The sequence below is a fragment of the Fringilla coelebs genome (assembly GCF_963513975.1).
Source record: "Fringilla coelebs genome assembly, chromosome: 11".
NCBI classification, from domain to species: Eukaryota; Metazoa; Chordata; class Aves; order Passeriformes; family Fringillidae; genus Fringilla; species Fringilla coelebs.
The window spans coordinates 19,085,109-19,097,195 of NC_140037.1; the positions used below are offsets into that span (position 1 = coordinate 19,085,109).

A 12,087-nucleotide genomic window follows, 5' to 3' on the forward strand; every position below is an offset into this window, starting at 1 on the left:
CCTGCCGAGCCGTGTCCCTGTCCCAGCGCCACATGCAGCTCAGAAGGGGCAGCTGGCAGTCACGGGGGCTGCTGGGGCGGGTGTAGGAGGGGGCGGCGTGGGGATACCGGGTCCCCGGTACCCGAGCGTGGTGCTGGCTGCAGGTCCCGGCGGCTGACAGGGAGCCACCGAGGTGATGCTCATGGGGACAGGGTGCCCTGCGGCCGGGCAGCGTGGCAGGAGCACCGCGGGGCCAGCTGGGGGAGGCTGGGGGTCCGGATGATCCTCATCACGGAGGTTCCAGCCTGCAGGAAACACGGGGCAGATCAGCGAGCCCATCTCTCCTGCTGGGGGAGTCACAGGAAAAGCGGCCCTGGGCCACCATCCTGTCGTGGTGCGCGGCGAGGACAGGCCATGGTGGTGACACCCAAGGGTCCGACCTCACCCGACACACTCACCGTCCCTCTCAGACGCCGTGCGGGGCTCCCGTGGCTCCTGTGGGGTGCTGTGGGCAGCGAGCTGAGCTTTTGGGGTTCAGCCGAGAGGGAGCGGGACCGTGATGCTGCTGGGCTTCCCCCGGTGGGTCACAGCGGCCCCATCGGGGCGGCAGCTCGGGGTCACGCTGTGCCCACCGCGATGCCCTCGGTCCCCGTCCCACGGGCCGCCCTCCCGCTCGGCACCGCGGCGGCCGCGCTCTTCCTCCTTCTGTGCGCCCCGCTCTCCCCGGCCCCAGAGCGGCCTCCTCGCCCCTCCTCCAGCCCCGCTACCGGGGCCAGGCAGCGGCAACGGGGGCTCGGCACGGCGGGGACAGCGGGGACAGCCCCCCGGCGTGCCCTGCCTCCACCTGCTCCCTGCACATCCTCCCCGGGGATGCGGGATACGCAGAACCCTGGGAGAAGACACTGCCAGCGGTGCAGGATGGCAGAAAGCCCTTGAAATATGTTTGGGGTGGTGGGCAGGGCTTGAGCTTCCCGCTCCTGGGGACCCTCTGCCCGCCTTGCGGCCGAGCTCTGCCCTTGGCAGGGAGAGACGGAGCTGCGGGCGCCGGGCAGCCACAGTGGCACTCACGTCACCACCCCTGTGTGTGCCCTGCCTGCAGCGGGGAGGGAATTTGGGTTCAGGGGTTCCCAGGAAGGGGTCGGGAAGGAGGGAGACTTTTCCCAGCAGGACAGGGTTCGGACAGCACCGCAGGTTCTGGGTGCAGCTCCAGAGGTTTTACTCCTCGTGGCTGGGAGCGAGTGGGCCCACATGCCTGTGGTGGCTGAAGCTGCCAGGGTGATTAACAGCAATTAATTACAGATGAGCAGCAGTCACCGTCTGCTGTCCAAGTGCCTGGCAGCTCCAGAGCTGCTCAGGAGATAGATGGAGAAGCAGATTCCTGCTGGAGGAGGATGAGGATAAGGATGAGGATGGAGCGCTCTGCCAAGCCACACTCCTGACTGTTCCCCACCCTTGCCACCACTGCACATCCCTGCAGCCCGGGGCCAGTGCTAAGGGACTGCTCCCCCCACGTCCTGCCCCAGCCCTCCAGCACAGAGGTGCCAAAACCCTTGTGAGGCTTCCTCCTGCTCTCCCATCCTCGAGAGGAACCTGTGGCCAGGCCAGTGAGAAGTTGGGCCACCCGGTTTATTTTGTGCTGGCGTTCTGGTCACACAGCAGAGAGTGCATCTCTGCCCAGGCCCTGCCGTGGGGACACACAGAGGGGGCAGGTTTGTGTGGGGCTGGACACACCCATCCTGCTGGAGCCCCAGTCCTAGCAGTGCTCCATCCCGTTACTTAACAGCACGGCAGTAATTCCTGGCAGGCGTGGAGGTGCCTGTCTCCTGATTAATGCCATCCACGCCGCTTAATCCGGATCAGGGGAGAAAGCCCAGGAGCTCTGAAGGGCTTTGGGAAATCAGCAGTGCCGGCTGTGAGTGTTTATGTAAGGTGGCTGTGGTGTGCAGTGCCAGAGGCGGAGCTGGGACCCAGCCAGAGGCACCTGGCAGCTCTGCAGCACCTGGGCACAGGTGAGGTTGGGAAGGCAATGTGGGCTCACCAGGGCCAGGCTGCTGGGGGCTCTGCCTGCACCAAGGCTCCCTCCAGAGCCTGCGGATGCAGGAGACCCCGTGGCCCTTCCCTGGGAATGCAGAACACTCCAGGGCACTGTTCATTGGGACAGAGGGATGAAGCCATCATGTTCCAGCAGCCTCACACCCACTGGTGTCCTGCTCCTCTGGAAGTGGCTGAGCTGTGCTTCACACTGTGCATGTACCTGGAGGGATGGTGGGATGAGGAGATAAGAGGAACCTCTGGTCATTCATTGCACAGGAAGAAGCCTCTTTCATTTCCCTATTTTGAACTCTGCTTCCTTCCCCAGTGCTTGGTTTGGAGCAGAAGGAGAGCGTGGGAAGGGATGTGGGCTCTGTCCATCTCCCCACTGTTTTGGGCAGGGGAATTATCTGCTCCCCAGATTGAGCAAGGCTAAAACCACCCAGCTGGAATTAGGCTGAGCTGAAGGGACCCAAGGTGAGCCCTGCTCTCCACCTCACCACACTGTGCAGACCCTGCAGAGCCAGTGAGTGGCCCTGGTCACAGGGCTTTCATTAAGAGCGTAACGAAGAGCCACAAACAAAGCACAGGATTAGGTGCCCCAGGCACAGTGCTGGGGGCCCTGGCCAGGCTGAGGGTGTCCAAGTGGAGCTGCCTCCTCCTCCTCCTCCTCCTCTTTCACCTGCCAGTGTGAAGGTCACAGTTCACGTGTCCCCCTGACTGTGGCAGAAATAGCGCCCGTTAATCTGGAACCTAAGCAGCTCTCCTGTGTGCAATTAAAGAGATCACAAGTCTCGGCCCCAGGGAACGTGTGCTGGCAGCTAAAGCCCTGGCAGTGGGGCTGCTGGGCATGGCATGGCATGGCATGGCATGGCATGGCATGGCATGGCATGGCATGGCATGGCATGGCATGGCATGGCATGGCATGGCATGGCATGGCAGCTTGCAGTGGCCCTGGGGGAACAGGTGAGCTGTGTTTGGCAGGAGTTGGTACCCAGGTGATAAATGTTGTTGAGCTGACTTAGGGGCCTGGGAGGAGGCACAGCTCCTACAGGGATATCCTGATCCCAGTGCTCAGCTCTGGGCGCTGAGACAGAACTGAGTGCAGCCCCAAAGGAAGGGCTTGAGTGGTGCTGGAGGTGAGGAGGGTGGATGGGGCATGGCTGGAGCAGTTTGTAGCTTCCCTGGGCTGTCTTTGTGCCCCATCCCTAGAGCCATTTCCACAGGAGGGTATCCCACACAATGGCTGTGGCAGGGTGGCAGTGGGAATTCTGCTCGCCTGGCAGCCATGAGGTAGAGCCACTCTGGGCTTTCCACAGTCTCCTCTTTGCTGCAGCAAACCTGGAGTTAATGATGCACTAATTGGGTCAGGCAAGGGCAGCCTGGAGTTATGAAATGATGCTGGGCTGGGGACAGTGGCAGCTCTGTGTCCCACACACTAGGGGTGGCTGGTCCTTCCCTCTTGGTTCAGGGAGGGTGAATCCTGCCTTCACCCCATCCTCTTGCACAGCAGTGTCCCCGTGGGGAGGGTGTCCTCTGTGCCCTGGGCCATGGCAGGTCACCTCTAGGTGAGCAACCTCATGGGCACCTTGGCCATGCAGGGAGCTGCTTGTGCCTCCATCCTTCTGTTTATCCAGCCAGGAAGGGGAGGGAGAACTCCAGGCTGGTCCCTCCTCTGCCATCTCCATCCAGCCCCGTGCCCAGACCCATCCCATTTCCCCTTGCCACGGGAGCAGCTGCAGAGAACCCCTGTGGGAATCTACACTCCTTCCCACCAGGAGCAGAGCTTCCACCTCAATTACCATCACCTTGCTCCTAAGCCCTCTTTGCTAATCCCTCTAAGCTGCTTTCCCAGGGCTCCAGCAAGAGATGTATTTATAGCCCACTCTTACTCATGAAGCGTCTCCCCAATTAATCAACTAATAGGATTCTTCCCTCAAGTCCCTCTGCCCGAGCACTCACAGACACACCCCCCCAGCCCAGCCAAGGCTGTGTGGGCGAGATCAGATGCCAGGGGAGGGACAGCCAGGGGGGATATAAGAAGCTGCAACACTGGGAGCAGCCTGTAGTGACTGGGTGGCACTGGGAGCTGCTGGGAGAGGAAGAGGAGAGTGTCTGTCCATCCATCCATCCATCCACCTGCCAGGTGAGTGCTGCCTGCTCTGCTGCCTGGGCCCTGCCACGGCTCTGGGGTTCTGAGGGTTTGGAAAACAGGGCAAGGACACTGGTGCTGGGTTGTGTTTGGAAGGAGGGTGGTTTACAGCTGAAAAATGGGGAAAATGTGGACAAAATTGGCCACCAGTGTGGCCAAAGGATGTGGTGGAGGGGTTGGGTGGTGGCATGGAACAGCTGAGCCAAGCCAGGGAGGGTCTGAGTTCCCTCTTTGGGGCTTGGGAGATGCAGAGCAGGAGTTCAGCTCTTCTTCCCTCCACCTTTCATTGCCTCATCCACAATTCCTGGGGTCTGGAGGGAGCCAAACTCAGCTCCCACTCCCTTTGACCCTTCTCACCCTCTGAGGATTCCCAGACTTCACATCCCACAGCACCCAAGGACCTCAAAGATCCTGAGCTTGGGACTAATCTCTTGTCTTCCTGTAGGAAAGAGAATAATCCCCTCACTCCCATGGCCATTTATTCTCTCTCACCAGCTTCCCTGAGGTTGTGTTCAGAGGCAACACTGTCCACGTGCTCCTGGGGCTTAAAATCCTGCCCAGGCTTAAGCTGTGCTCATGTCAGAGCTGCCTATCCCTAAGAGGCTGAGCTCATCCCATTTAATATCCCAGAGAATCAGCTGGTGATCAGTGGGATCTTTACAGGTTCCTCCTGGACACAGGCTGGAGCTAGCAGAGCTTGGGCAGGGCTGGGCAGCTCCAGCCCCACTCCCTGCATAAAGGGCTGGGAATGGGGGAATCCTGTGCCCTGAGCCCCCCTTTCCATGCGTAGTTCAGCTTCCCTTGACCCTGCTCCCTGGGTTTTCCTCATCTTCCTGTGAGTGACAGGACAAAACAAGCCCATTCCTACCACTGAGCCATGACAGTCAATTTCCAGGAAAAACTATTAAAATTGAGACTCTATAAGGCCTTTTTTCTTGCCTTTCCCAGTCTTGAACCTGCTCCATTGGGAATCACCCCTGTGCTTCCTCTTTTCCGGAGCAACCTTCTCTCACTTCCTCACCTTTTTGGCTGGGAACAAGGAGCTGGCTCAGCTCCCATGTGCTGCCCCAAAGCCAAACCTGGAGCTCCCAAGCTCTGCAAAGGTGGCAGTGCCCTATCCCGAGGGCTCTGCAGTTTGTTGGAGGTGCAGGATGTTGGATCGTGGCCATGGCTGGGATTGTCTCTTCCCCAGCACCTCATCCAGTGCTTTCCCTGCTTCTCCCCACAGATTTCCTTGTGGACAATCCTGCACTGAGTTAAAATGGCAGATGGATCAAAGTAAGTATCTTTATTGATTTATTTACCTGGAATTGGGATGGAGCAGGCAGGAGGAGAGGAGAAAAGTGAGACTCCAGCTCGACCCAGCTGCTTCTCCCAGGGGCTGGAATGTGAGCTCCCATGGAGCTGTCATGGAATTCTTTGCTGGTCTTTCTCACTTGTCCTTAAGACACAGAATCCCCCCTCTCCTCCATGGTCACCCTGAGCTCAGGAGCCCACCTGTGGTAGCCACACAGCGTGGGTTTGGCCCCTGAATCTGCAGGACATGGAATTCCCCAGGGACCGGACACCCTGGTGTGGCTCTTGGTGATGCAGCACATTTGTAGGGCAGCCCATCATCTCCCTGTGCCCCAGGCAGCCTTGTCCAAGGCATTCCCAAACATCTGTCTCTTTTCTCCACAGGGTTTTCAAGAAGACCAGCCCCAACAGCAAGGTGAGTCTCTGTGCCCTGTCCCTTCATGTGGCCAGCCCGAAGTTTGGGCTGTGCTGGGATCCCTCTGGGCTGGATCTGCCCACAGGATCCAGGCTGGGTCTGCCTTCCCTTCAAACTCTGATTGATTCCTGGACCTGCCATGATGACACTGCAGGACTGGCTTTTCAAAACAGAAATTAAAAAATACCCTGTTATGACCCCTTCAAGGTGATTCTGGTCCAACCTGGTGACAAACCCCATGACACAACTCAGGGCTTTGAAATTTGGGCCAATTCCATGGCAAGCATTAACTTGTTTCCTTCCTCCCTTTCTCCATGTGCTGCTTCCAGCTCTCCCTGTACCTGGGGAAGAGAGACTATGTGGATAATGTGGATTCAGTGGAATCTGTTGGTGAGTGGGGCAGTTGCCCAGCACTGAGGGGGAAGTACAGGCTGGGGAGGCCAGCTCCAGTGTTGCAGGCTGCTGGTAGAGCAGGAGGAGCAGCTCTGGAGGAGCAAAGGCCATGTTTTCCTGCAAGTATCCTTAGGAAAAATAGTGGGGAAGGGGAAAAAGTCCCTTTGCAAAACAACCCAGCCACACTGCTGGAGGAGGCATCACCATCCCTTTTGCTAGCTGCTCCTCTTGTCACCTTCCAGCTGCAAAGTGGATTATTTGGGTATAAAAGGCTGTGCTTTAGCAAAGATCTTCTCAGGCAGCTGAGCTCACTGGTCCTTCTCATTTTGCTTGTTTGCAGATGGTGTCTGCCTGATCGACCCGGAGTACCTAAAGGACAGGAAAGGTATTGATACAGAAATACAGCATGAGGGGAGGGGATGGAACCAGCCCAAAGCTCAGCAGCAGCCCAGGGCTGTGCTCAGGTCAGACCTGCTCCGTGTCACCTACAGCTCGTTGTCCATTGGGGCCACGGCAGCAAAGGACATTGAGGGATCCTGTTCATATTTAGTGTCTGAGGAAGCCTCATTTCTGCTGAAGAGTTTATGAACAGTTTCTCTTGCCTTTTTATTCACCCCCTGTGCCTTCCCTCCCCTGCCCTCGTCCCTGTCCTGCCTGGCCCAGTGTATGTGACGCTGACCTGCGCCTTCCGCTACGGCCGCGATGACCTCGACGTGATCGGCCTGACCTTCAGGAAGGACATCTACGTGCTGACCACCCAGCTGTACCCACCTGTGCCAGACCAGGCCCCCAAAACCCTCACCCCTCTGCAGGAGAAGCTGATGAAGAAGCTTGGGGAGAACGCCTACCCCTTCACCTTTGAGGTAGGGGCTGCTCAGCCCCTCCCAGCCATGTGGCTCTGTGGTGTCACCAGGGCTCAGCTCTGGACGTGCTCTTTATTCCCTTTTTTCTCTCTTTCCCTGCTCTGCCCAGATTGCCACCAACCTGCCCTGCTCCATCACCCTCCAACCCGGGCCAGATGATGTGGGAAAGGTGAGCTGCTCTCCCCAGCCTGTGTCCCCTGGACCATCCTCCCTGGGCAGAGTTGTGGGGTGCCAAAAATGAGAATTGATTCTCATGGCCCATGGGGTGAGGGGTGGGAAGGGAGGATGGCTGGAATCAAAGCCAGGATCTCTGGGAACGCAGTGGAGGAAGGAAGGAAGATAAGGAACCTAAAGCTCAGGCAGCTCTGAGCCCCTCCTGCTCAGTGACCACATACATTCCCCCAGGCCTGTGGCGTGGACTTCGAGGTCAAAGGATTTTGTGCTGAAAATCTGGAGGAGAAAATTCACAAGAGGTATTTTCAGGGGATCCCTTTTCCCCCTTTTTGCCCTAAAACTAAACCACAGGATCTTTTTGGGGTGACAACTTAGGGGTCAGGCTGAGGGCCTTCCGTCAGCCTGTGCCATGCTTGGATGGGGAACTCTGCCAGAAACTGGGGCAGTGGTCCCTGTGTCACATCCTTATACCCAGGTGAAACGTTCACCCTCTGGCTGGAGGCGCTGTGAAGTCCCCAGAGAGTCCCTGTGACCCCATGTTGATACCATGGGGAACACTGGGGGTGCAACCTGTGTCCCCACAGGAACTCCGTGCGCCTCATCATCCGCAAGGTCCAGTTCGCCCCGCTGCAGACGGGGCCGGCCCCGAGAGCCGAGACCACCCGGCAGTTCATGATGTCAGACAAGCCTCTGCACCTTGAAGCTTCCCTGGACAGGGAGGTCAGCAGGGACACTGTCCCCTCTGCCAGGGATGGGGACCAGGATTTCTGGTTGCATCACTGAGCCTCTTCCCCTTGCAGATCTACTACCACGGAGACCCCATCAATGTGACCGTCAACATCAACAACACCACCAACAAGGTTGTGAAAAAAATTAAGATCTCAGGTGAGAGAGGGGCAGAAGGGACACGTCCCAGCACCCATCACTGACAGAGATGGGGACTGTGAGCCCCTGCCACGTCACCAACATGGCTCCCCCTTGTCTGTCCCCAGTGGATCAGATCACAGACGTGGTCCTGTATTCCCTGGATAAGTACACGAAGACTGTGTGCACGGAGGAGATAAAGTAAGGGATGAGGGGCTGGAGGTGAAGTGGCATTTCTGGGAGTGAAGAAGAGAAATGAGGAAGAGGAGGAGGATGGGAGAGAGATGGGGACAGAGGATGTGACAGTTTTACACCGAGCAGCAAAATGTTTGGGTTAGAAGAGCAGGTGCAGAGGAAGCAGAGGACAGGGAAGGCTGTGGACCACGTCCCACCAGCACAAGCTAGTGTTGGCTGGGGAGGTCCCTGGGGAAGGTGCACAGCTGTTCCCAAGCCTCTTCTTCTCCTCACTTTGCATTTTTGAGGCCAGAAACAGCCTCTACCCCCCTGAGAATGAGGAGGGAGGAGGAAAGGTGGTCGGGAGAAAAAAGAAGTGGTTGTAGAGGGGAAAGAGAGGAGGGAACAAAAGGAGGAAATGGCCCAGCAGCTGCATGGGGAGGGCAGGGCTGGCCCTGCACAGGTATCTGCAGTGATGCTGAGCTCCCCCAGGCTCTGAGCTGGCTCTGAGCTCTTCTCTCCCACCCTACCAGTGAGACTGTGGCTGCCAATTCCACCTTCTCCAAAACGTACTCGGTGACCCCCCTGCTCTCCTCAAACCGCCAGAAGCGAGGCCTCGCTCTCGATGGCAAGCTCAAGCACGAGGACACCAACCTGGCCTCCACCACCATGTGAGAGCTGTGTGGGCTCCCCCTGCTCCCCACCATGCCTTCCCCCACTTCCCCCTGCTCTGGGCTCCCGGCTGGAAAATGTAGAGATTTTGTGACAGTCACCTCTCAATCCCGTAGTAGAGATGTAGCTTCCCAGTTCCAATGCTGTTCAAAGCTCCTGAATCCCTCTGCAGGGCTGGGTCTTGGAATGGGCCTCCAGAAGCTGCTCTGTGACTTCACCCAAGTGCTCCCCTCTCTTCTCCTGCTCTCCTCCCTTGCTAAGCCCCACTGCACCCCTGGGACTGCCATGGGGGGTGGATGGGGTCTGCAGGCAGCACTGCCCTCTCACTGTCCCCCTCTGCCTTTTTCCTAGCCTGAGACCTGGCATGGACAAGGAGGTGCTGGGCATCCTGGTGTCCTACAAAGTGAAGGTCAACCTGGTGGTGTCCCGAGGAGGGTGAGACTGTGGGCAGGGCAATCAGGGGCCATCAGCTCGGGCTGTGCTGGGGGGTTTTGTGCCCTAGGGAAATCAGAGGGCACTCACACCATGGGCCCCCTCATCCCTGCCCTGGTGCCCTGGGGTCATTTGGCTGCTCTCTGACCCCCACCCCACCACCCCTATTATCAACCATCTTCCACCTCAGTATAAAGCACAGCCCAACACCTCCCCTCCTCTGCCTTGGCTCATTTCTGTCCCTTCTCTCCTGCTGCCACAGCATCCTGGGGGATCTCACTGCCAGGTAAGGGGAGCTGCCTGTGGGGCTGAGTGTGGGGCAGTGCTGGGCAGGATCCGTGACAGAGCTGCTTTTTCCTTCCAGTGATGTTGGGGTAGAGATGCCCGTCATCCTCATGCACCCGAAGCCTGATGACTGTGAGTTGAGTGTGGGATGCTGCCAAAAATCAGAGGGAAAGAGGCACTTCTGGTTCAGGGGGGAGCTGGTGAAAACAACTCTGGTGCAGCTGCCCCAGTGCCAAGGGCACTGCTCTGCCCTCTGGGGGATGGGCACAGCTGTCCAGCTGTCCTGGGGCAGGGTGGGAGCAGTTTTCCCATGGGATGGGCACAGCTGTCCAGCTGTGCTGCACCCACCCTGTGTCCTGGAGAAGGGTGGGACATGTCCTCCCCATAGCATCCTTCCACTGTCCCTCTTTCCAGGAAAACAATCAAGCATTGAGGAGAGCTGTCAGTTGAAATGTCCTTTCTGTATTAACCTGCACATCTTTTCTCTTCCCCATCCCTTTCTCCCTGTGCTTATCACTGGAATACAGCTAAGCCAAGGTAAAGAGATGTTCCCTCTAACACACAAACCACACAGATCCATCACAGAGGGATTTGACATCCCAGTTTGAGGTCACATCCTTGAATTAAACCACCCAGGTCTCAAAACCCTGAGCCTGTGTGACAGAAGCCGCTCTCAGAGGCAGCAGGAGAGACCAAATCCTGAGATTGGGATGTGTTCTGCAAACTCCCAGGGCTTATTTGACAAGCCCCTTTTGCTGAAGCCGCAGCAGCTGCAAGGCCAGGCCTTGCCCTGTCCCTCTGAGGCAGCTGGCAGTGTCTTCCAGCCACAAGTGCCATTACTGAACAAGATGTCTCCATGGTCTTGGTCCCTACACAGAGTTCCCTGGGCTGCTGGAAGCCACATCCCTGTGCCCCTGCACAGTCTCCAGCACCAGAGGCCTCTTCTCCTCCCAAATCAGCTTCTTCCAGCTGAAGCCACAGCTGGGACTTCTTCCCTCTGGGAAGCTGCAGTGCCAAACCCATTCCTGACACCATGACCCCGCCAAAGATTTTGTGTCTGGTCACACCCTGCAGCAGGATGTGAGCACTGGGATTTGGGGCCCAGGAAACCAGGGTGGAACTCCAGGCTTTCACACTTACCCCTTTCCCACCATCCCTTTCCCAGCTCAGTGGGAACATGTAAACTTCCAAAGAGGAAATCTCTTGGTCTTTATCCACCATGGCTCCATGCAGGTTTTGCCAAATCATTTCACATTCCCAAGCTTTTGGAATCTCTTTTGCTGACTATTTTTTTCCCCTGTTTTCTCCCCCACTTTTCACTTTGCGCTCTCCTTGCTGTCACTTGCTGCTCACATTTCTCCAGGAGGTAACTCAGCTCTTTGTTTTCTTTTCCTTGTTTTCCCTTGGAAATGTGAAATATTGTGTGAAAAACCACCAGAAGCTGCAGACTCAACTTCTTGAGTCATGCAGGCTCACAGTGATGGGACCTGGGTTTGTGTGCTGGGGCCAGGCTGTGCCTCACAGTGACCTGAGTGTTGTGAGTGGGGTGACAGGGCTGGGGTGACCACTGAGCTGTCCCCATCAGGAGCAGAGTTTGGGCTCAGCAGGGATTTCCCCTCCTCCTGTGTGCTCACTGTGCTCTGCTCTCCCTTCCAGCGAGGAGGACATTGTCATCGAGGAATTTGCTCGCCAGAAGCTCAAGGGAGAGAAGGATGATGAAGATGAGAAGGAGGAAGCTGAAAAAGAGGAGAGCTAAGCTGCTGGCTCCCCACGCCCCAGTTCGGGACACACCTGCCTGTAGTGTCCCCACTGTGCCCCACCTGGCACAGCCCCCTCAGCCCCCCACAGTCCCCATAGGTGCCCCCTCCTCACCCACTCCAAGCCCTGGTAGTGGTGGTGAGAGCTGCTGCAGCTCCTCCCGGGCCTGCCATGCTGGAAAGCCCCACGGTGCTCCCTGTTCCCATGGGTGCCAGGACAGGGACAGGGCGGGATGCAATGGCCCCAGCTGAGCGTGTCACCAGCGTGGCTGTCACCTGCCCGTGACATGTTGTGCACAGCTCTGTGACATTGATACCAATAAACCCACCCGGTGACCCGGTGCAGACTCTGTGTTGTGCTGGGGGGGAGCAGATGCTGTCTTCGCGCAGGGGAGGGGAGGACGAGGTGCTGCAGGACCTGGTGCAGCTACTCCCGGCCGGGCCACCCCAGTACGGCTGAATGCATCCTGCTACAGCCGCAGGATCTATCCTACAGTCCAATCCCAGTACAACCACGCCGGTACAGGCAGACTCATTCTGCTACAACCATCCCCGCTGCAGAGGGCTCCAGCCAAGCTACAGCCGGATCCGTCCCGCTAC

The 12,087-nt window shown here is 57.8% G+C and overlaps 1 protein-coding gene across 1 annotated transcript; it reads left to right on the plus strand.

The window, feature by feature from the left end:
* Nucleotides 1-5,423: 5,423 nt before the first annotated feature.
* Nucleotides 5,424-11,486, plus strand: ARR3 (arrestin 3; the record flags this gene model as incomplete). The annotated part of the gene is made up of 16 exons (XM_084212962.1): nt 5,424-5,440; nt 5,843-5,873; nt 6,203-6,263; nt 6,607-6,651; nt 6,930-7,129; nt 7,239-7,298; nt 7,535-7,602; nt 7,888-8,023; nt 8,104-8,188; nt 8,296-8,368; nt 8,875-9,012; nt 9,365-9,448; nt 9,708-9,731; nt 9,810-9,862; nt 10,258-10,267; nt 11,387-11,486. 16 exons carry the CDS (start codon nt 5,424-5,426, stop codon nt 11,484-11,486), a joined length of 1,185 nt encoding a protein of 394 aa, XP_084069088.1.
* Between the last annotated feature and the right edge of the window lie 601 nt (nt 11,487-12,087).